At 40.7% G+C, this 22207-nt stretch overlaps 2 protein-coding genes across 4 annotated transcripts in view; both read right to left on the reverse strand.

The window, feature by feature from the left end:
* The window catches only part of bsnb (bassoon (presynaptic cytomatrix protein) b), a 47892-nt gene extending 35101 nt beyond the window's left edge, over nt 1-12791 (reverse strand). For all 3 annotated transcript variants that reach the window (XM_029826969.1, XM_029826968.1, XM_029826967.1), the window contains exons 1-2: nt 12480-12791; nt 7216-7588 (exon numbers count right to left, since the gene is read on the reverse strand). In XM_029826969.1, coding sequence (XP_029682829.1) covers nt 7216-7588; nt 12480-12658 — 552 coding nt within the window. In that variant the 5' untranslated portion in view covers nt 12659-12791. The remainder of the gene's footprint in view (nt 1-7215; nt 7589-12479) is intronic.
* A 1025-nt stretch (nt 12792-13816) lies between these two features.
* Nucleotides 13817-22202, reverse strand: bap1 (BRCA1 associated deubiquitinase 1). The gene is made up of 17 exons (XM_011613866.2): nt 21994-22202; nt 21765-21794; nt 21591-21645; nt 21305-21437; nt 20251-20370; nt 20071-20132; nt 19787-19929; nt 19376-19454; nt 19137-19260; nt 18693-18834; nt 18235-18413; nt 16996-17129; nt 16434-16897; nt 15152-15390; nt 14956-15048; nt 14789-14861; nt 13817-14671 (listed from the first exon to the last, which is right to left on the reverse strand). The coding sequence occupies exons 1-17, from the start codon at nt 22028-22030 to the stop codon at nt 14538-14540; spliced, it is 2241 nt and encodes a 746-aa protein (XP_011612168.1). The 5' UTR covers nt 22031-22202; the 3' UTR covers nt 13817-14537.
* Between the last annotated feature and the right edge of the window lie 5 nt (nt 22203-22207).

The following is a 22207-nucleotide window of genomic DNA, read 5'->3' on the forward strand; positions in this document are numbered from 1 at the left end:
TTGTGCTTTGATAATGTTGTTAATGAATCCTATACCAACCAGTATTTTTTGGTTTGCCTCATTAACACTGTATATTTACAGCTAGACAATGTACATAATAATTTATTTATTTACATGTTAATTAAAAACCTATTAATTCTTGGATAAATTTGTAGTAAACTGTAACTGAATGGTAAATATGCTTTGTTTAAATTATTGTAATTGACAATGTAAACACATTTATACCGGTTTTCATTTGAGTTTAGCTCCAGTAGTATGAGTCACTAGAGCTGAAGTGTAGAACTGGACCATATAGAGCAAAACGCTGACTCACTGCTGTGCGTTGAATAAAAGCTTTGCAAATGAAAAATATAAAAATTGTGAGTTACCTGAGCTAATATCAGCTAATTTCCCTTGGCTTCAATGTTAAATTTAGCACTTTTTTTTTTATTATTGATGAGGTGCCATTTGATTCAAGAAAAAAAGGAGATGCTGCCTGTGCTTCTGGATAATTCAGATAAAACCAGTTTGTGTGGTTCAACAAGGCTGCACCCCCAACGTGACCTCTGATTTCTCACCTCCATCAGGAATCTACTTATTTTGGTGCTAAAAAGAACCGACCAATTTACTCTTTACCCTTGCCTTACTTTCACGGCAGTGACTGGATCCATTTTTTTTTTTGGATCAGATAAAAAATCCTAACATAATATCTGGCTGAATTGATGACTGAAAACAAAATTGGGAGTGCAACATTATTCAGTGAAAAAGTGCACATGTAATCCCATTACAATTCATTAAATCACAACTGGGAACACCAGGAAATGAAATTTCTGCTGAGCGCTTCGCCCTGCTGAAATGGACATGACATCAGTGTGATGGTGCTGGGCGTTGGTCAGCGGCCAGAGAAGCTGCTGATGTCGTTTCCTTACTTATTTCGGTTAAAATCGCTCACAGCTTTCAGAGTTCCACTTCTGTCCGTCTAACATCATTAAGCAAGCGTGAGCTCAGCGGCAACTTAGCCTTTTGCCCTCTGCCAGTGCTCAGCATACTGGAAGCGTGATGATAGCATGGTTTTTCCTGAGCAGTCAAAGAAACTGAGAGTGGAGGTTAACCCAGGGGAGAGGCAGCGTAATGTGGATGCTGAAGGAGCACAACCGCGTCCACAGGACCTGTCATCCAATCACAAACTCCCCTCGCTTTCCTTAATACGTGGCTAATTCTCTCTTCAAATTTAATTAATTACTCCCATAAGGTGCGTGGAAGTGGGTCCACTGAGGGGAAAAAATTAGTAAAATAAAGAAAGCAGCCGTGAGGAGGGCAAACTGCTATTTATCAGTTTCATCATGTCCCGCCTTGCCTCTCCTTCTCATTCCTCTCTGCGCCCCCCTTGTTATGAGGCAATCGTGTGGATCTTTATGAAATCTGATCTGTATCAGCAGAAAACAAGCTCGCGGAGCAATCTGTCTCCAGCCCGCCTTCACTATCACTTCTCTGTTGCAACCCTCCATCTTGTTCTCCTTCACTCCACTGTATTTCCCCCTCACATCTGCGATTCCACATCCCTCTCTCTTGCTCTCTTTCTGTAACTTCACCTCAAGAATCCACTTTAATAGCCTTCCTCCAGTCTTTTCCATACATGCTGATCCAACTACAGCCTTGGCTTTCTACCTGTTTGTATCATGCAGCTCGAAGGTCGTACACTGTGACTGAAGCCCTCAGGTCTGTAAGAACTATATGTGTGCCAACAGGATGCTCCTGCATGGTGGTTTAGCAACTTGCTGCCAGAAATAGCAGTGAGCAGTGAGGGGCCCACACACTGTTGGGTTGGCTCAAATGCAGGGAAATGTCACAATAAATCTATAAAAATGAATTTCTGTTTTGATTTTAATGCATATTATCATCAGACACTGTTATAGTAATTATTTACTTATTATTTTTTCCATAACCAGACAATATCTTTACAGAGCTTTATATAAACACACAATTCTACAACCTATGCCCTAGCTTATAACCATCACAACTAACCCTATGTCTAACCCAATTCTAACGTTAAAACCAAAACTTTATTCTAATGTTTGTATGTGTATGCTCATGTACTTGCTACATATTGAATAAATCAATACCAGCAAAGTGGTTAGAGTTGTGTAATGTATCATGTCTAAGGAATGTATCATGTCTAAGGAATGTATCATGTCTAAGGAATTCCTCACAAAAATAGAAGTACAAGGATGTGCATGCGTGTGCATGTGTATGCGTGTGTGTGTGAGAGAGAGAGAGAGAGAGTGAAATGGCTGAATCAGCTGGACTGTCAGTGTCACGACTTGACTTATTAGGTCATTTAAGTGGAACGCTCATCGTTAATTAGCAACATCAAAGGTTTTCTTGCACTGAAACTCAAGTCCTAATCCTGATAAACATCATCTGCTTTAAAACATGCACGGTTTGACAATATCTAGTTTGAAGTGTTGCTATTTGCACAAACAATTAAAACTATAATTAAAAAATGAAGTCAATATCATTCTAGGTTATATTAGAATATACTTTATATCTACAGATTACAAAAAATATACTTGCAGGAGAAAATAGCTTGATTAAAAGTTAATAATCGATCTAAAAGTTACAAGATTTGACAATGCAGTGTGTCTACAGCAGCTGAGCTCTGCAGTTGGAAAATCAGGATGCTAGGAAGGCAGCGCTTGATCAATTTCTTGCAAATTAGGCCAAAGGTATTTGAAATTCATCCCAAGTCCCCCCCCCCCCCCTCCATATCTAGCTCTCTCTTTCTGCGTTGTTTTAAATCTCAGGCCTTGGACTGGATTAAGTAACAAAAGGGAAATTGATGCATGTTAGACATAAAATTAAAAACAATAATTGAAAAAAAAAAGGTTGTAAACCAATAAGAATATGATGATTGATTTGTCTCTGCTGGACAGCTCAGGCCAGCTGATTGTAGGGTGCTGAGATTTTAAATGTTGTCAATGGTGTGATAATTAAACCAATGTCCTAGATTAATCTCTGGCAGTTCTTGTTGCAAAATATTTTGGTATATGCAAAATTCAGCATGTAGAGTCTCCACAGGATTCCTGACCCAGTTCACACTGTTCGTCCGCTTAAAGCAGAACTGCAGTCGGAATGCAGCTCTACTGTAAAACACCAAATTACTGGCATCTTCTATAAGGAGACTAATAATATACTGTATATGTTCTGCATAATATTATCATGAAATAATATTCCCAGTATAAAGAGAACAAGCAAATATTGAAGAAATCTGGGCCAAATATGTCCACCCCGCAATGGTATCACATCAGTTATGCATTTAATTCTGAAATTATTAGTTTAGATATTGATTAAATGTTTTCATAATGCTTAAAAAACAGCTTTTCTGAACCCTTCAGTGGCTCATGCATCGAAAACTCAGAGCAAGTTCACTTCTTCTTGCGTTGCCTCTCTCCTTCTGGATCAAACTGCCAACACTGCTGAAGCCTTTTTAACTGGCAGTTGTGTTTGCGTACAAAGCTGATTGCATCCCATTTATTTCTATTTTGCTTTTGTTAATTAAATTCAGTTTTAGACCACCCGTGGACATTTACACTAACCTGATACTAAACTGTTGCAAAACAAAGAAAGACGCACACAACAAGCTCATTTTCTTCTCCACGTGGGGATCCCAATGCCATTGATCGTGGTTTTGCCATTATAATGCAAAGTTAGTAGGGGGATTAGACATGTCTGATGTTGAAAATGTGAATTAATTTGAGGGGATTAGGAGTTCTGGCTCCATGGAGACATAATTAATCTAGCCTTCAAAAATATGACTGATTCATTTCTGTTTGCATTTCATTTCTATGTAGCTGTAAAAGAAGTACTTTTACAGGCAGCTCGGAGGTGCTTTTGATATATTAACTTATAAAACTCAAAGGCTGCAAAAAAAAGACCACCAAGGGAAGTCAGATCTGTCATATATAGCATTCCGGCATCCTATATAAGTGAGAATTGACAGTAGCAACTGACAGATTGCACACATTTAACCAGAAAAAGTGTTTTCTGTTGCTGTAATTTCCAACCCCCACATACATGATTCACCGCCGCTGATTTTATGCAAGTGAACACCCTGATACTATCAATAAATTACCTTTAAAAGCTGTAGTGATGAGTAAAAGCTATGAGCAAAGGAGAACTTCAGCCAGCAGACACAGAGAACCATTGTTATTTGTTCGGAGTTGTGTTTGTGACCTCCATGTTAAATGCAAGTCAATTACTCATCCTGCTGTTTGCTTTGTTTTTTGGTCTCATTATTTCCTCGGGGAATTCCTCTTCACCTCTTTTAGCTGGTATGTGCCCCATTCTGTTTGCAAACTAGTGTCTGCCTGAACACATTCGGTGTATAGTGGTTTTACAGTGGATGCTTGGGAGCAGTGAACCAAAACATTAAAAAGAAAGCTTATCAAATGATGCAGAAAAGTGTGAAAAATGAAAAATCTCAATCTAGTAATTAACAAGCGCAGTGATGAGGTCAAAAATTCTTTACTTTGTCTTTCTAGGAGCGCTACTACATTCTTCGGAAATAGAGCATTTGTTTTCAGCTCAGTGGAGATTGTTTGTTAAAAGAGAAAGAGGCACGCTTCAGCAGGAAGCATTAACGAGCATCTTTTTACGACTTGTTCAAAGTCCACGTTGTCTCTGGTGAGCGTCGGCAGGGCTGCTGTAGAAACAACACACTGCATATGAAAGAGGTTTTGATTTGGAATATTTTGTGTTTCTAAATGACATTAAATGTCTGAAGCTCCATATTTATAACTACCTGACGATTATGGTTAATCGGCTCTGCTGCTGTTCCCTTGCCACTCGCTTTCACAACGCGCCTCTCCCTCTTGCTTTCATAGCATCTCAGGACCAGGACACCGTTGCAGACAGAAGGAGGATATACGCTATAAATAGCAACTGGACCAATTATAAAGCAGATGTTACCCAGTAATGATGGTAGGAGAGCATTGTTTTGTTACTCTCTACCTCAGAGTTTATCTTTTGTTCCGATTCTGTGTGACTTTTTCCTTTCTCCGTCACAACACATTTGCATGAAACAGCTTTTTCATTCCAAATACTTGTTAGAAACTCGGTAATTTCTGTAAGTTTTGGAGTTATCACATGTGATTCCATGCACACGCATACAGCTGCTTGCACATTATCCGTTTTTGAAATAGAACTGTTTGGCATCTCGACTGACAGATTTGTAACAGACTGCGACAATAAACATCCATTTGTTTGCTGCTGGTTGCGTCTCTCTAAATTGCATTCCCATCAGCATGTTGTCAAACACGGTTCTGGTCGCATTTCAACAACTGTTAGCTCACCTGCCAAAGTGGCTTAACGCTACACTGTTCTGATTTATACCTCTGATTCCAGGCAGAAGACATCATTTGGGACTGGTGGTGAATAAACATGGTGTAACAGAGCTGGGAACAGTCTTTGCTTATCAGCTCTGTATTCAGTGCTGCAATCTTTGTATAATTTGCAGGGAAAATCCTCTTCAGCAACAGACTTTGTTCATATTAACGATGTAATGAGTGAACTATTTGTAATGTGTCTCTTCCACAGCAGATGTGACCCTGGTTTGACATGCAATTCTGATCCAGAGAGAATCCCAGAACTCCAATAGACAGAGACGTGCTTTTTTAAGACCACAGGTGCCTATTAACACATAGAACCAGAGGAAATCCCTTTCCTTACTGATACGCTAACCTACTTGGTGCAGACCGGCTCATCTGAAATATTATCTGCAATTTATTAATTATGAAAACAATCTGGCCCCACATGAATGTCATCTGGCAAAGCACAGTGTTCCCCAAAGGTAGAACGCCCTTCCCAGCTCTGCCGGGTTAAGGACGACCCTGTTTTCCTTCAAAAAGCTGTTGAAGACGCAGCCTTTCCAAGAGCTCCAAACAGCACTTAACTTTCTCCTCCTATCTCGTCTCACCTCATCTCTCCTTCTCTACTGTTTATATCCTTATTTAATCCGTCCAAAGCTCAGCACTGTTAGTTGGTAGTAGCACTTGTAAGGTAGTAGTATTCTAATCACTATGGTCTCAGGTGCATGGTGGCTTGATTATGTCTCTCACTTTAAGTCGCTTTGGACAAAAGAATCCGTTAAATGTGATTTTCCTTTCTCTCATGTTTGGCTTCAGCCACCTTTCAGAATTCCAGTTATCTCCATGTTTAAAGTTATCATTGTTTAGACTCATCATCAGTTTCACTCATGTGCGATAGGGCTGTGTTGGATCTGCTGCAGAGAGGCAACGGCCCGATCCATGCTAAGTAGGTTAGGGGGGTAAATTTTCAGGTCTCCGGAGACGGAACACTTTCCTTCTGTTTCTCTCTCCCTGACATCATCTGACAAGTTCACCAGGTCTGAGCCGAAAAGCACCCAGAACTGCCGCTGCTGCAGTTTTGTCTCCTTTATTCCTTACCACCATCTATTCTGTTCTGTCTTTCTGTGCCTCGCGCGTTTCTTCCTGGGCCTGCCATCTCCTTTTGTTACCTTTTTCATACACATGCAAACATGCATTAAGGCCAGCCAGGACCTACACAGACACGATTCTGTGTACCCGTGCGACTGAAATTTATGCATTTTAAGTCTCCAAATGTCCTGTAGGCCATCTAAACCGATGTCTTATCTTGGCTGCAAATTGCAATATGACTCACTGAGGTTGATGTGAAACTTTGTGACAGATGACACAGCTCCACTTGACTCACAGTAACATGGAGGCACAGACTTATTCCAATAAGCATGTGATTTCTTTTAGATGAAGGTGTAGATTAAATCTTTGTGTTTGTGAGATACAATGTTGTGTTATTAAGGGAATAGGTAGCCCTGAAATAAGAGGAATGTATTCCGCACAATCCAGCGAATGACAGTGTGAGTTAGTTTTCTCTCTAAAGGTCTGAAGACACAAAGAGGTGGAGACCTATTGTAGACAAAAACCTTTTCTCTTCAGCCTTTGAGTAGTCTTTAATAACATGTGTTATAACTCATCCTAAAGGTGCCTTTGCAGTTGATTGCATAAAAGCCTCTTTGTTGTCCTTTCCTTGAATTCACAATGGCCGGTGCTGACTGTGTCGTGTATCCACTTAGGATATTTTCTGGGTTGATTGAGCAGAAATGTCTGTGTAGATTCTCTGATCATAAATCCATTTTCCTGTTAAAAGAAAGGGTAGGGTTCTTTCAAATAAGCTTCTTACCTCTGTGAGGTGGGGGTTGGGGTTGAAGCCGCACTGGTTGCACACCTTGCAGCGGCACTGTGTACAGGTGTTAAAGTTGTCCCCTACGCCCATCAGGTCGGTGGTTTTGCAGACAGGGCAGAGTTTGCTGCTGGGCATGGGGGCAATCTGTGGTACAGAGTAGGGGGAGGTGGGAACGCTGCCGCGATCTGGCGACACGGAGGGGGACCTGCCAGGCCTGCTGCCACCCACATCCACCTGCAGACTCTTCCTGGACACATGACCCTGGCCCTGTTCTCCTTGAGGCTGATAGGTGTCGTGGGAGGCCAACCGGTCCCCTGTCCCATGGCCACTCTGCATGCCTGCTTTAGGACCTGGGTCTGACAGAGGTGGTCTGGTAGTGGAAACAGAAAAAATAGCAGATGTTAACCTTGTGTTGATATCAAATTCAAGTTCAAATACTTACGTAACAAGTACAGCACAATCTTTTCCCCCTTCTGACGTCACAGCAGGCGTTCCGTTCTTTCCACATGGATTCAATTCCATCTACCCATCAACGCCTTCATCAAAAATGCATTATTTCCCCACGGTGGAAAAATGCTACATGTGTCAATGTGACAAACCACTAATTCACCTTTCACTGCGCTTTAATTAAAATTTCCCTTTAGGAGGAATCACAGCAACCATTTCAGGTGGCAAAGGTGATTAGGAAGTATGAAGGAAACAATGAATAGGAGAAATATGACTAGTGGATCAACTGGAACTGCACAGGTGCATTTCCTGTTTTCCTCCCTGCTTTTCACACAATGCAGTAGTTCCCTCAAATTGTTTCAGACGGTTGTGGAGCCGTAAGATTTGTGAGACGTAAGATGTCCTGTGAAATGATCACCGCTGACTACACTTTTTGATGATGCGCTGTTCTGGCCAATGTGATCTTTTTTAACAAACAAAGGGGAGAAAGAAAGATGATTTTGGGTTTGTTGCTCATTGCTCATAGTTAACGGAGGATTTCCACTGCCAAAACAACTTAGACCTGGTTCTGACATGCATGGTATAAATAGCCTCTTTAACACCTGCCGTAACTATGCTGCGAAATGCACACCTTTTCCCACCCTCCACAGGAGGCTGTGTTCACATACACCTGGGTTCTATTGGAAAATTGGATCCAACTGGGAACAACTTGTGACTCTGTGTCCAAAAGGGATTACTTTTATCACAAAGTGGAAAGTCAAGTCTGCATAACCGCCTTTTGTATGGATGCAGAGTCGAGGGGGGATGCTGGAGCTTATCCCAGCAGTCACCAGCTGAATCCGTGGACAGTTCACCAATCCACCACAGCACACACGCATACACACACATACGCACCATTTACCCGCACACTCAATTCAGCATCTCCAGTCAACCTCATGTATGTATGACTATATTTGACTGTAATAGGATCCCACTCAGACACGGATAAACATCAAGCTTCAAACAGCAAAGATGTTCCCAATCAAGCTCAGAATTTCCTTACAATGAAGCTTCCTTGCCATCCTCCATTTTCCAAATAAACTTTACAAAAGGTGGATGAAGGGGTGGCTGAAAAGTGGGTGGGGCCCTGAGACAAGCAGGAGTTAATATAGGACATATACCTAAAAGGGAAAGCAACAATGTTTAAAGAAGCAAAGGCTCTTGAGGTAGAGGATGCTTTACAGCCAGAATCCTGTTAGGGTAACACCATCGTGGGGGATTACTGAGGTCAGTTTGACTGAGTGAGAGATACACAGCTGTGAATCCGGAGCTCTCTCTGAAGGAGCTGGAGAAACACCCACAGATGCACTCGTGGAATTCTCCCTCTGTGAATAAGGGAAAGAAGAAACACAGAAAGCTCCAAGGTTGCTCTGTATGGGCCCAGTCCAGCTCGCTAAATCAACAAAATGACCTAAAACCACATCAGCCAACATCTCCGTCACTATGATCGACTTTTCCAGCTTCTGACTCACAGCAGTCGGCTGGACTGGATGAGGCGAGGTAGGAACTATTGGATGAGTAGTGGTGAATGATCACATCACAAATTCCAGAGCAGTCTCTGTATTTATAAGGCAAGAGTCCCAGTCAAGATTTGGACTTTGAATCACTGCTGAATCACTGTCACCTGTAGCACAGTCCTTCAGGGGCGACCGATGAAATGTGCTACATAAAATGGGTTTAGATTTCTACATCACCTGACCTCATATGTGAAAGTTGATGGAGAATTTGAGAAGATATTTGTCACTCTGTTACTATGAATACACACGGCACACATAAATGGAACTTATGGGCCTGGTCAGACATTATTAAGATGGCTATGAAATGGATATAAATCCGTATAGTAAAGGGGTGAATCTTGTTTGACTTTAGAATATTAAAAGTATTCTTTGAACAGCAAATTAAAGCTAAGTTCCGGGAGACCGCCCAGAGGTCATATTCACCCACGTCTCCAGTATAGTCCAGCAGTCAGATAATGCTACTTTGAAAACCTGAAAGTACAAAACTTCTGAGAGCAGAAGTCAGTGGCTGGTGCAACTTTCATGCACTGCCTTGACAGGATGTACTGCACAATCTAAAGCCTTACAGGTTAACAATCAGCACAGGTCACAAGCAATGACATTTTTAGAACCCCAGTTTTAAAAAAAAAGAAAAAAAAAGACACCGTTATATTGTAATCAGATATTTGAAACAAGGGAAAATAATCTGGTGAATATTTTGAGCCTGCAATACTCTATCAGTATTAGTATTGCTAGAACACTCTATCCACACGGGACGAATCGTATTGATTTATTGCTCCATCCTCTGTAAATGAAACCGTGTATGTTCAGGCTCCAGCTGAAAGACACCTCACGTCATTAATTTAGCAATATTTAAAGGTCAAACAAGACAAGAAATTCATGCATCGTCCTCATTGGTGTCTTTAACTGCAGATTTTAGACTTTATTTTCTCAAGGACAGAAATCTTTTTCAAGTAAATAAGTCTTCTTCAGAGCAGATTTAATCTTGTCTCACTGTGGCTGCTCGACAAACTGACCGGTAAACAACTAATCTGCTCCTGTGTACTTTTAAAAGGTTCAGAATTAAGCATGAACATTTGATATACATTTGAGCATGCAAAAAATAGTAGTAGTTCTCAACGCTTAAATTTCTTGAAAAAAAAAAAAAACCACTTTAAGAGATTATGTGGGCATTAAAATGGCATATGGAACATGACAAAGGGAAGCATTGCACTGATGGGGTTAGTCTAACCACCTACATACAGTATGTGTCATATACAAATATCTGATGCTTGTTTTAGAGCTCTGGCTAAATGAAACACTGATGTTTACCCCTAATGCAGACTCTTGTATTGGCCATTACTCATTTTCCTACGGTTGTCTGGGAGCTATGAATAATAACTTCCTTTGCAACATTTCTCTGACTTATGACAACATTTGCTATGAGTGCTACATAATGAACAGTGCTTTCATTGCACAAAGTGAATTAATTATGAATGCGGTCTGTAAATATTCTGTGGCTTTGAACATATCTGCACTCATTCTTTTCATGGAGTGCAAAAACCTCATTGTTTTTAGGTTCCTTATATAATTTCTTTTAGTATTTTTGTTGTATTATTGTCAGTTAAAATGCCTGAAAAGCTCCAAGCATGGCATATGGGCAGACTGACATCTTAGCACTTATAGCTACATCTTTTAAAGAATCTGTGTTACACAGTAAACACTAACACAACAGTGTAGCTGCGGCGCATTGAGCAGATTCCTGCATAAATATATGCAAATGGGTGAAGCTTGCTGTCAGCACAGTGTGGTTGTTCCTCACCACTGTGGATGCTTTCCTGTTACAGACATAAGGTTAGAGTGACCGGGCACTCAGTCAGAGCTGTTATAACAATAAAAAAAAAATGGTCACAGGATGGAATAATTCCTATCTCTGTAGATATGGCCTCCCATTCAGTTCTTTCCCTACCATGAATAAAACATGCAGTAATACAGCTAAATGTCTATATTTAACTCACTTTTTATGCCTAAATATAATGTTTACTAGTCCTAGATTTATTAACATTTTGAAATACTTTCCAATTGAAATCAGAAGCTCTCATCTAAATTCTTCACTCTTCATCATTTATTTTCTTTATTGATGTCAGCAGTTCCTTATTACAGAATACTAGATCCAAAAGAAGACCCATGCAGCATCTCTCTTTCAGTGTCTGTCATTACAAGACATTTGAAGGTGGATAAAGACATTGACGTCGAACAGAATTATTAGGTTACACAGAGGCTCAGCAAGACAAGGTCTTCAGCTGTCTAACACACCTCACTCTGTGTAAAGATAAAACCCCTCAATTAAAGGGGTTGCAGGAAAGAATGGAAATGTCATTGATGTCTCCACCTGTGCATATATAAACCAACCTATAAAATCCATACCAGACAGCTACAGGCTACTAGGCATGATTAAATATGAATGGTTTTAAAATCAGCTGCAAATATTATGTGGTTTCCTACATTTTTAACTCAAAGCACAACTGGAAGACATGTCACCGTAAATGTGCCAGAATTCGTGTGCATTGTGACATTCTGTGCAATTAATGGAAATCAATTTAGTTGCATACTAATTTGTGGTACCCATAACTGTGCCATCTATGGCATGAGTGTTATGGTAGATTGGAAGCATTGTTACCAGCGCTGCCACTGCCATCCCATCATGGATAAGACCAGTTTTCTGAATGACTGTTCACAAAAAAACAGACTCTAATGGAACCTTCTGAGCCCCACAGCCTGAGATTGTTGAACAATTTGCATCATCTTCCCTTCCATATGGTTTATCAATTGCAGTGAAACAACGTGGATACTTATATAGGTGTCACCAGTTTACATTTATCTATATTGGTTAAAATGTCGCTCTTTCATTCATGATACGAGCTGGATGCCACAGGACAGACAGCGTCAAAACGGGCGTACAAATGCCTGTTGGAGCGTGTAAACGCTATATTTAGGGAATATTGATTCTACATCGAAAACATGTCATACTAAATTTGACATCGCCCTAAATATCCGATTAATATCAAACTGGTACAGCAATTTTTTGTGAACGGATGGCTGATTCTGTTGACAAAGATACTGAAATAAATAATTAAGCACCCATTCAAGTCGAGCTCCGTGGATGATCCAATGTACGCTTCACACTTGGTTCTGGCGTACTCTACACGCCACGCTGCCCCAGAGAATCTGATTTTCCGCCACAGTTTAGCGAATGATTGTCCTAGCTAGGGTGGCTACCTGTTAATCCCCGGCCCGGGTCCAGCCCCACTTCCTCCGGCGGGCGCTCCATTGCTGGGCTTGATGAGCTGTCCAGCGTCCGGTGGTGCTGAAATGGAAGCCGGAGCCCCTGTAGCAGGGACGGCGGTGCCGGGCTGTCCCGCCTGTCCCTCCCCTTCCATGCTGGCCTCGTTCCCCATCGCCTCGGGATAGGTCTCGTCGGACAGAAAGGGCGGTCGTAGATGGTTCTACAGCGGTGGTAAAAAGTCAGATGAAACTCAGCGATGCTCCCCTTCCGCCATCATCACCTACAATTCAGCCTCCTGCACTGAGCACGCGCGCTGAGGGAGAGGTGAGGGAGCGCGCTGACGTAATGGGTGGGAACTTCTGGGGCCCGTGCGTGCGCGTTCTCGACTGCTCTTCTGGAACTAACAGCAGGGACTCAATTATTGCTATTGTTTTTAAATTAACGCGACAATCTTTGATATTTTTACACTTCCTGTGTAAAGAATTACATCACATTTGAATTGGTTCGGATTAATTGTTTTCCTTGATTATTATTAGTAATTTTATGTAACGAATTACAAATATATATTTTGGGGGGGAAAAATCACAAGAGCATTATAAGACACGTTTTGTTTTGTCAATTTGGTTAAAAGTGACACAACAGAGTTACTAATGATTGATCAAGGAGAGTAAAGGTCACTGCCCATGGCACAGGCCAAAGCCCCAATAGGTTGATGGATATACATCTAAAACAGAAATTCACCTTCACACTATAATCAAAATGAGAGCTGTAAATATGGATCAAACCAATGGTAATATCATACCACAGTACCAAAGTGAAACAGCATCTCCACTGTATGATTTTTTTCAGACTTGTGTTTACACCATCTCGCTGCTAAAGGCAGGGTCATTGTTAAAAAAAATAAAAATCATGGTGCAAGTGCCTCAATATGTCCTCGGGCAGACTATCACTTTAAGATGGGTGATACATTAAATAAAAATGTGTTATAAATATATTATAAAGCCTTTGCAAGAAATGAAAATTGTGATTTTAATGGCTTGATAAATCTAGTCGTATTACAGTAAGTTATGAGTTTAGTGGGGGATATGCAATTCAGACCATATTGTATGCCAATATAGTATTCATGATACAGGGCTTAATAGTGACTAATTGCATCAACATAAATCTAAGCCAAGCAACGTAGCAGAAAACTGCTCCTAATGTGCAGCAAACTGCACCACAAAGACTATTTGCAGCAGACAGAAAAATATGACAAACAAAACTGCAGGCTTGAGGCTTTCAGCATTAGTAAAAAGAACCAGAAGAAAAGATAAAATAGTCTATAACACGATATTTTGACTAACTTTATTGCAGTATGGACATGCCAGCATACATGATAACTGACTTTAGTGTGTACATGAGCCAATTAACAGATAAATATGTACAAAACATATGTAAACGTCCAATTTCACATTTACTCATTTTTGAGATTTATTTTCAATACAAAAATAACACAAGAGCTTGGTTGCCTCAGCATGACTTCAGGAAATATACAGTACATACAGTAAAGAGCATTATGACATCTCAAACGGATAGCACCATAACTCTTTATGATTTAAAACTCTCCTTGAAGAAGAGAATTAAAACGATGCTCTTGATGCTGTGTTATATGACCACTGTGGAACAGACTGTAATTGAAAGATGATGAATGAGTAAAATACAGTCTTTTATTTTCAAACGATCAATTTTCATTGGCACCATAAAAACATGAGTAATGAATGTTGATGTTCAACAGGGTACAGTCTCAGGACTCACTGAAAAAAGATCTTTCAACAAGTATAAATATGCTCAAAGAGGAAAAAGGATGAAAAAAAGACAACACTTTTGTATTCACAGGAGACAATGGTGAATAAGACTAAAATGCTACTACATATATACATATATGGATAAAAAATACCCACACAAGGTTGATTTCACAAAGAAGAGACTCTGCCTTATCTCCCACCGTGATTGTTTTGGTGCTCAGAGGCACGCGAGAATAAGTTACATGCACAAATTGGGATCGATGGCCATCACTGCCTCTTGGCTTTGTAAGGCCGAGAGCGTTTCCTGCGGTCAGGCTTCCTCTGTTTGTGCAAACGGCCGATGCTCACGCCCTGCCGACGGCGAACTGAAATGTTTTGCTCCACGAGACTGGCCAACATGCCTGTAGAGTACAGACAGACATGTAACCGGTGTTTATAAAACCAGCGAATGCCCAGGTAAAAGGAAACAAACTAGCAGTAGATGAACTAGTTAAATGTGCACCAACAAAGAAACTCACCTTCTTGGGCCAGCATTGATATAAAGGTACAGATGAATTCATCATAGTTATGAGTCCTCCTCTGATCATCGATCTTCATGACAAAAACCAAGAGATTATGAATTTAAAATATGCTGAATGAAATAAGCGGATACATTCTGAACAGGTTCCAGGTAAAATACACATACTTTGTATTTCTTTCTCTTTTCCACTTCCTCTTTTAGAGACACCTCGTAATTGGCTATATCAGCCTCAACGCACTTCAGCAGTGCAAGGAGCTCCTGCAGGAACCAAAAGCACACCGCTTTAGAAAAATGACAGACTAATAACTAAATAACATTGTAAAGTGCCTCATAATAACACAATGAATGCCCTCAGTCTTACTTTGGGGGAATACTTGTCCCCAGCAGGTTTGTTGTCTACTGTTTCCAGAGAGCTGGAAGTTTCCTTGCTGGAATCCACCTCCGCTCCCTCTTTGCTCTCCTTTTCTTTCACTTCCACAGATGGTCCTTCATCTCCCTCATTCACTCCTTCCTTCTCTTTTGGTATGAGGCTTGCTTTCCCTTTATCTTTTGTCTTCTCGTGAGTACAGGGCTGCTTTGAACAATCGGCAGTCAGTTCCACTGAAAAGAAAAGAAAAATTTAAATAAAAAACACCAAAGGCTTCCCAAATCAGGTAATATACTACATCTAACATCTGATACAATGTATAAACCCAAAATAAATGTCTCTGCTTCTGCAGTTAACCTATCATTGTGGAAATCACTAAAAAGCTTTATATGGTCTATGTGCATAAAAGTCTTCAATAAATAAGATGCCAAGAAAAAAGCTGAATGTGACAATCAAGCACTTAGATTATAAATACAAATACATCAAAATGTATTAAGACAATAAAAATGTCAAAAATCCAAATACCAAAAGCAAACGCAATATTAAATGTATATGGCAAATATGGTAATGGACCTTGAAGCTCAGATGTTGGCTCAAAAAATAGCATGTGTTGATACTTGAGAAAGAAGGGAAACACTGGGTATTATGTAATACCTGCTGAATGTTTGTGGCACCCTGAAGATGGAACATTAATTAACTCTGTTTGCACCCCACTCCGACGCTATAAAAAGCTAGAATTTGCCAACGTGATAAAATGCCACGGAGTAGGAAAACTCCAGTTCAGTATTCTTGCAGCACAAACTTAATGTAAAAAAATCCCACGAAGATATTTTAGTGCAACACTGCTTTAATTGGCATATCATCACTGCGGTACTTCACGATAGTGGAGATAGATGGCGTCATGCAGCCCTACATCATTTGTACCTGCCTTCTATTTAGGAATCAACTCAAACGCTAATGAAGAACAGCTTTTCCTGCTTAAAAAACAGAACTGGATTCAGAAAATGATCAAGAGCCGAAAACATCTTCTTACTCAGAGTTAGAACTTATTCCAAGGTAGTATATAAAACTAATGCAAGTTAAGATGGGTCAGAATTTAACCGAAAAACTGAATGCTGTGTGCTGAATGCAAGTGTTTTGGTTTTTTACAACTAGAAATTTTAGCAAAAAACAGAAAGCGATTTAAATATGCTGTACACTAATAATCTCTTGAGTAAAGGGTTTTAAACCATCTATTAAAACAACAGCGGCGACAGAAATGAGCTGTGGCACTCACCAGATGGAGGGACAGCAAAGATGACTCCGTCCTCCTGCAGGTGCAACAAGGCTGTGCTGACAGACAGACCCAGTTCTCTCACAGCCCGGTTGTGTCTAGAGTCCAGTCGAAGCATCTCATCTTCTCCAAACAGAACACGGGACAGATGGGAGGCAACTGGACTGGATGGGCGTGTGGCAGCCTGGGAGCGCGCGGGTGAGCGTAGCGGAGAATTAAAGGCGCTGCCAATCTCCGAGGCCGTGTCAGTACTTTCATTGCTGGGTGTGGGTGAAGGCTGAGAGGCAGATGTGATGCAAATGCCTCCCGTGCGGCCTTCTGTGCGTACAGATAGAGGAGTGTTCAAAGCATCTTTCCTCTGGGCTTCCTTTTTTAATTTTTCAGCCAACACAGTAAGAGCAATCTGGCTCTCCACTCCTGTCCCAACCCGTCCTGTTCGTGAGCGCAGACTCGCCTTCCGTCTAAACCTGACAGACAGCAATTAAAAATGACACGCTTTAGTCACTTTTGATCAAGTCACAACTAGAAACCAGAGAACCCTGAAGAAACTACAAAAGATCCGAACCTGTTGGAAGTGACGGCAGAACCAGTCACTTCCTCCTCTTCATCTTCATAGTCGTCCTCATCATCAGAGTATGGCGGTTGTGGAGGTGCTGACATTCGAGTGCGACCAACTCCAGCAGCAATATCCTCTTCTTCCTGTAAAAAAAAATTATTCATTTAAATTGAACCCATGATAATATAATAAACTATGCAATTGCACGTCTAAAAATCCATAGAGCACCTAACCTGCCCGATCCATTAACACGACAGAAAATACAGAACCACAAAAACAGAGAGTGGCTCATATATTCTGCAGAAAGCCATCTTAAAGGAGCAATCTGCACTTCAGGGAAACAACATAACCATCAGGCAAATATAGCTTTCTTCAAATTTAAGATGTGGATGGCATTCATGGTTGTATAGAATTAAATTGGATACATGATTAACTTGGCTGGGATGAAAATCAGCACCTCCAAATCCGAGGCCATGGTTCTCAACCGGAAAAAGGTGGAGTGCCTTCTCCAGGTAAAGGAGGAGATCCTGCCCCAAGTGGAGGAGTTCAAGTACCTCGGGGTCTTGTTCACGAGTGAGGGAAGAATGGAGCAGGAGGTCGACAGGCGGATCGGTGCGGTGTCCGCAGTAATACGGACTCTGCACCGGTCCGTAGTGATTTACCGGTCGATCTTCGTTCTTACCCTCACCTATGGTCATGAGCTTTGGGTCATGACCGAAAGAACAAGATCACGGGTACAAGCGGCCGAAATGAGCTTCCTCCGTAGGGTGGCTGGGCTCAGCCTTAGAGATAGGGTGAGAAGCTCTGCCATCCGGGAGGAGCTCGGAGTAGAGCCGCTGCTCCTCAGTGTCCCTCCGGTAGGAGACCCCCGGGAAGACCCAGGACACGTTGGAGAGACTATGTCTCTCGACTGGCCTGGGAACGCCTGGGGGTCCCTCCGGATGAGCTGGTAGAAGTAGCTGGGGAGAGGGAAGTCTGGGCTTCTCTCCTTAGGCTGCTGCCCCCGCAACCCGACCCCGGATAAGCGGCAGAGGATGGTATGGGATGGTATGTTATGGTATGGGATTAACTTGCTTGTCACCACTGATAGGAAAGAAGGATTACCTGAGGACAGGCAACCTTTTCAACACCCGAGTTTTCCTATTTTCTGATGTACACTGAAGGCATGAGTTTAATTAAAATGAAAACAAAAATGCCAATACAACCACACGCACATGCACACACAATTAATAACACTTCTCCTCTAACCTGCATGGGAGACTTGGCATAGTTGTGATTGTCTAAGAAGGCAGGCAGACGCTGAACAATGGGGTTGGGGCTGGTGACTTGTGGAGGACCTCCACCCTTGGGGACAGATGGTTTGCCCATGATATTTTCTGATGGGCTAGTGGCTTCCTTAGACTGAGCCCCTGACTCAGCCACTGAATCTATAATAAAACACAATGCATGATGACCACAAAAATACAAAGTAAGTACATCTGTATTTACTATAAGCGCTTACGCTGGTTTAATTTCTAAATTGACTATGCCTATTTTCTATAAAATATCTGATGTCAACTATCAAAATTCTTCTGTTCCATGTCCACAGACATACCACTTTACAAAACAGCCATTGTAAAACATCTCCAAACCTCGCACTCTGCCAAAAGCTACACATTTGATCGAGGCTGTTATTTTGGATAAGTTTATAGAATCATCTGAAGTACCTGAAGGAGCTTGGTCAGTGCTCTGAGCTGGAACTGGTTCAGATTCTGCCTCTTTTTTGATGGCTGGAGTGCTATCATCGGGTGAAGAGGAGTCTTTCTCTTTCTTCTCATGGACAAGTTCAGTCTGAGTCAGTCGAATCATCTGAAAATATGATTAAACATATAGTTACCTCAGTCGGGCTGCATTTACCAGAAGATCTCTGAAGTATACTTTAATAAACAGAAGCAAAACTTTTTTTTAAAGTCAATAAAATAGAAGAGTCCAGAAAAAAGTCCAGAAAAGTTAATCTAACCCATTATCTAATAGGCTATACCATTTTTTCCTCTGACCATACTGTCTTTGCCTTGAACTCCAGCAATTACATAAAACCTGATATGAGACTGTGTCATTAAAGGAGCTGTCTGACAGCAATTGGTTCATGATGAAACCTGACAGTTCCCAACCTTCTGTAGACCCTCTAGAATGATCTGCCGATTCTTCTTTAAAATTTCCAGCTTGGATTCATACTTAATCCTGCGGTCAGGCACCACTGCCATCAGGTTGAAGCGAATGTCATGGTACGGTTCACTGAAAATGAGAAGAGCAGCAGCAGCAGCAGCATGAGAATTAGGCCTCAAGAATTATCATGAAGTCATGAAGAAAGTGAACTTCCACCATTGAAGATCACTGGCTAAGTACTAACCCTGCAGTGGCAAGTCCAATTCTCTCCATAATAACCCGCCGGGCTTTATCAGTCCATTCTTCTTCCTCCCCCCAAGGGCCTAAAATATAAAATAATATTCACTGTTTTAATAGCAGTTACATGAAAGGGGAAATGTTGGGAAATATGCTACAAAAACTGAATGCTTTATGAAGAGATGGTTTTGGTAATGTAGTAGTTTTTATCATATGAGTGTACCAGAAATGATTCCAGACTACAGTCTGGATTTAACGACTTGCAAACAAAAAAATTAAAAAAAAAAATAAATCTTGAGAGTAATTGAGATTCCTTACTGAAGGGAAAAGAAAATAGAATAATAATTAAAAGTTCTTTTATGTTCAAAGAGAGGAAACTCCTACAAATGACTGTGTTAGGTACACAGTCGGGTCTCACCATGGTCTATGGGGTAAGCCTTAAGTCCATCAAGTTCAAAGAGGCGGTCTTTGATGGGGACATAACTAACAAAATGGAAGGCTTCCATGGTCCGCACTGCACTGATTCCATTCTGTTTCTCTGGTAGGTGTCTGGGCTCCGGTCTCCATAGAAACACAGAAGGAGAGCTCGAATAAGTGACAAAAGAGAAGGAAGGGTGTCTCACATAAATGAGAAAGTGTGTCCTTCCTCCACAGCATCAGAGACAGTGAAACACTTTACAAAGATCCACGACAGCAACCTACCTAGCATGACTGTTATGTGCTCTGGCAAGCTCTGGGGCGTTTCCTATTGCGTAACCTTTACTCTGGAAATGCATTTTAAAAAGTTATGTTGAAGCATCCAGGCAGAGAGAGAAGATAAAGACTGCAGAAGTCCTTTATACAGACAATGTGACTACATACATAGGAGGAGATAAATCTCACCTCTGGACTGAATCCTTTAGTGAAAGCTTTAATGCGGCTAAGGGTGGTGCCGAGCTCTACACCACTGCAGTTCAAGAGCACGCTCAGCAAAGCGTGAGTGGCACAGGAATTTGGAATTAGCTGTATTTAAAAAAAAATAAAAAAAATTACAAGTCAACTGCAACAAGAATAGGATACAATAATAATAAAAAGTGAATGAGGCAACATCTTTCATCCCCCTCAATTAGAACATTATTTAGGATGGATTAACACATTTAAGACTCAATTTTAATGAGTTAAAATATAATTGGGCAAACTGATGTGATAAACAGTTCTGAATTCCAGAATACCTCACCCAATTCTGTTTTCCTTTGCAAATACTTTGCTAGTCTTTTAGTGCGGCCAACTTCTTGTACATGTTTTAAAATTTACAATTTTTTTTCCCCGATGAAGTTTACTTCAGGTGACTGTCAGCCATTTATGATTGCTATTTTTCTTCAGAAAATCTTGGATTGCTTTCATGGGATGTTTTTATTCGGCATTTTACATTTCTAAAAAAAACAAACATTTTTATCAGTTTTCTACCATTTGCCTAAATGTTTCACTGGCAGCCATTCGTATCAGTGCCATAATATCACAATTGTCAGATCAAGTGTTTTTCTTTGTATTGAAAACGATTGCTTCTCTTTCCCCCTCCTGGCTGAATTTCTAAAAAAATATTAATGCTACATGGGTTACCCCTGCTTCAGTCATATGGATTATTACATTTTATTTATTCTGATGGAAACTATAATTCTGAACCTTACTGTGCAAATTGTGATAAAGCACTAAGTAAGTTATGTTTTGTGCACACTTCGAACACAAGTACTGTGCACACATCCGTCGTGTGTATTTAAACAATAAACCGGGACTGGAAGGCTGGAAAACAACTGCTCTTAATTTGATATTTAGAAAAGCATTAAGAATAACATTTCCACATTGCAACTTTTACCGAGGGCATGCATATATACTTTTCATACACATACAGGTCTGATTTAAATATAAATCAGCCAGTAACACAATTTTGAATGCATACCTGATGAGCAAAAAACATGTCATTTACAATTTCTTCATCAATGACAGAGGTCTCATCCACCAGCGTATTAACTTTTCTTCTGGATCGACGTTCCTCAATCCATTTGAATAGGAAGATGAAGCCATAGACAGGACTGAAATTTTTTTTTGACAGTTCAATTAGAAGCAAAGGCTTATTGCTTATTCTCAAAACATATATAGTTATTTGAGGTCGTTATAATCTTGATTTACATAAAAACAGCATTCACCAAAAAGATGTACGTTTAATTTTGGTGTAAGTTCTATACCTTTGGCATTTGCTTTGAAGATCATATATTTCTTCTACTTGTACACCTTTGACACCTATAAAACATACAGCGATTTTTCTTTCTTAGCAACACGTTTAACAATGTTTATAGTTACAGCGCAGCACTGCGTTTCGGCTCTGTGATGGTTTTAAGTGCTGTAATCGAGCTACTCACCAAAGTCTTCCACCAGCAAAGTAAACAGTCCTGCAATAGGACAGTAAACAAATTACAACATAAAATGTGCAACAATTGCTCTGCAGTCAACGTTGCCGAGTTTAGTCCCGTTTTCCAATAACGTTTGAATTTGAATTTTCCTTAAGCTGCTTAAGGAAGCTCAAGTGTGGATCTGGCTTTATGTGGAAGCTAACGTTGTTTAGCTGTGTTTTCTTACGAAAATCCTTACCTGGATCACTCTCAAGCTCCAGCCAACCTTTGTTCATTTTTGCAGTTGTGCACGGCTGACTAATATTTAGGAAGCCTTCCAGTCCATGACCAATATATGTACAAGTATATCTAAAGAGGAACCTACATCCATTCACAAAAAAAGCTGTGGAGTACAAGATAAACACAATAGACAAAATTAGCCGCCTACAAATTGCGTCATCAAGAATCGACGA

Source organism: Takifugu rubripes, chromosome 19, assembly GCF_901000725.2.
Source record: "Takifugu rubripes chromosome 19, fTakRub1.2, whole genome shotgun sequence".
In the NCBI taxonomy this organism is placed as follows: domain Eukaryota; kingdom Metazoa; phylum Chordata; class Actinopteri; order Tetraodontiformes; family Tetraodontidae; genus Takifugu; species Takifugu rubripes.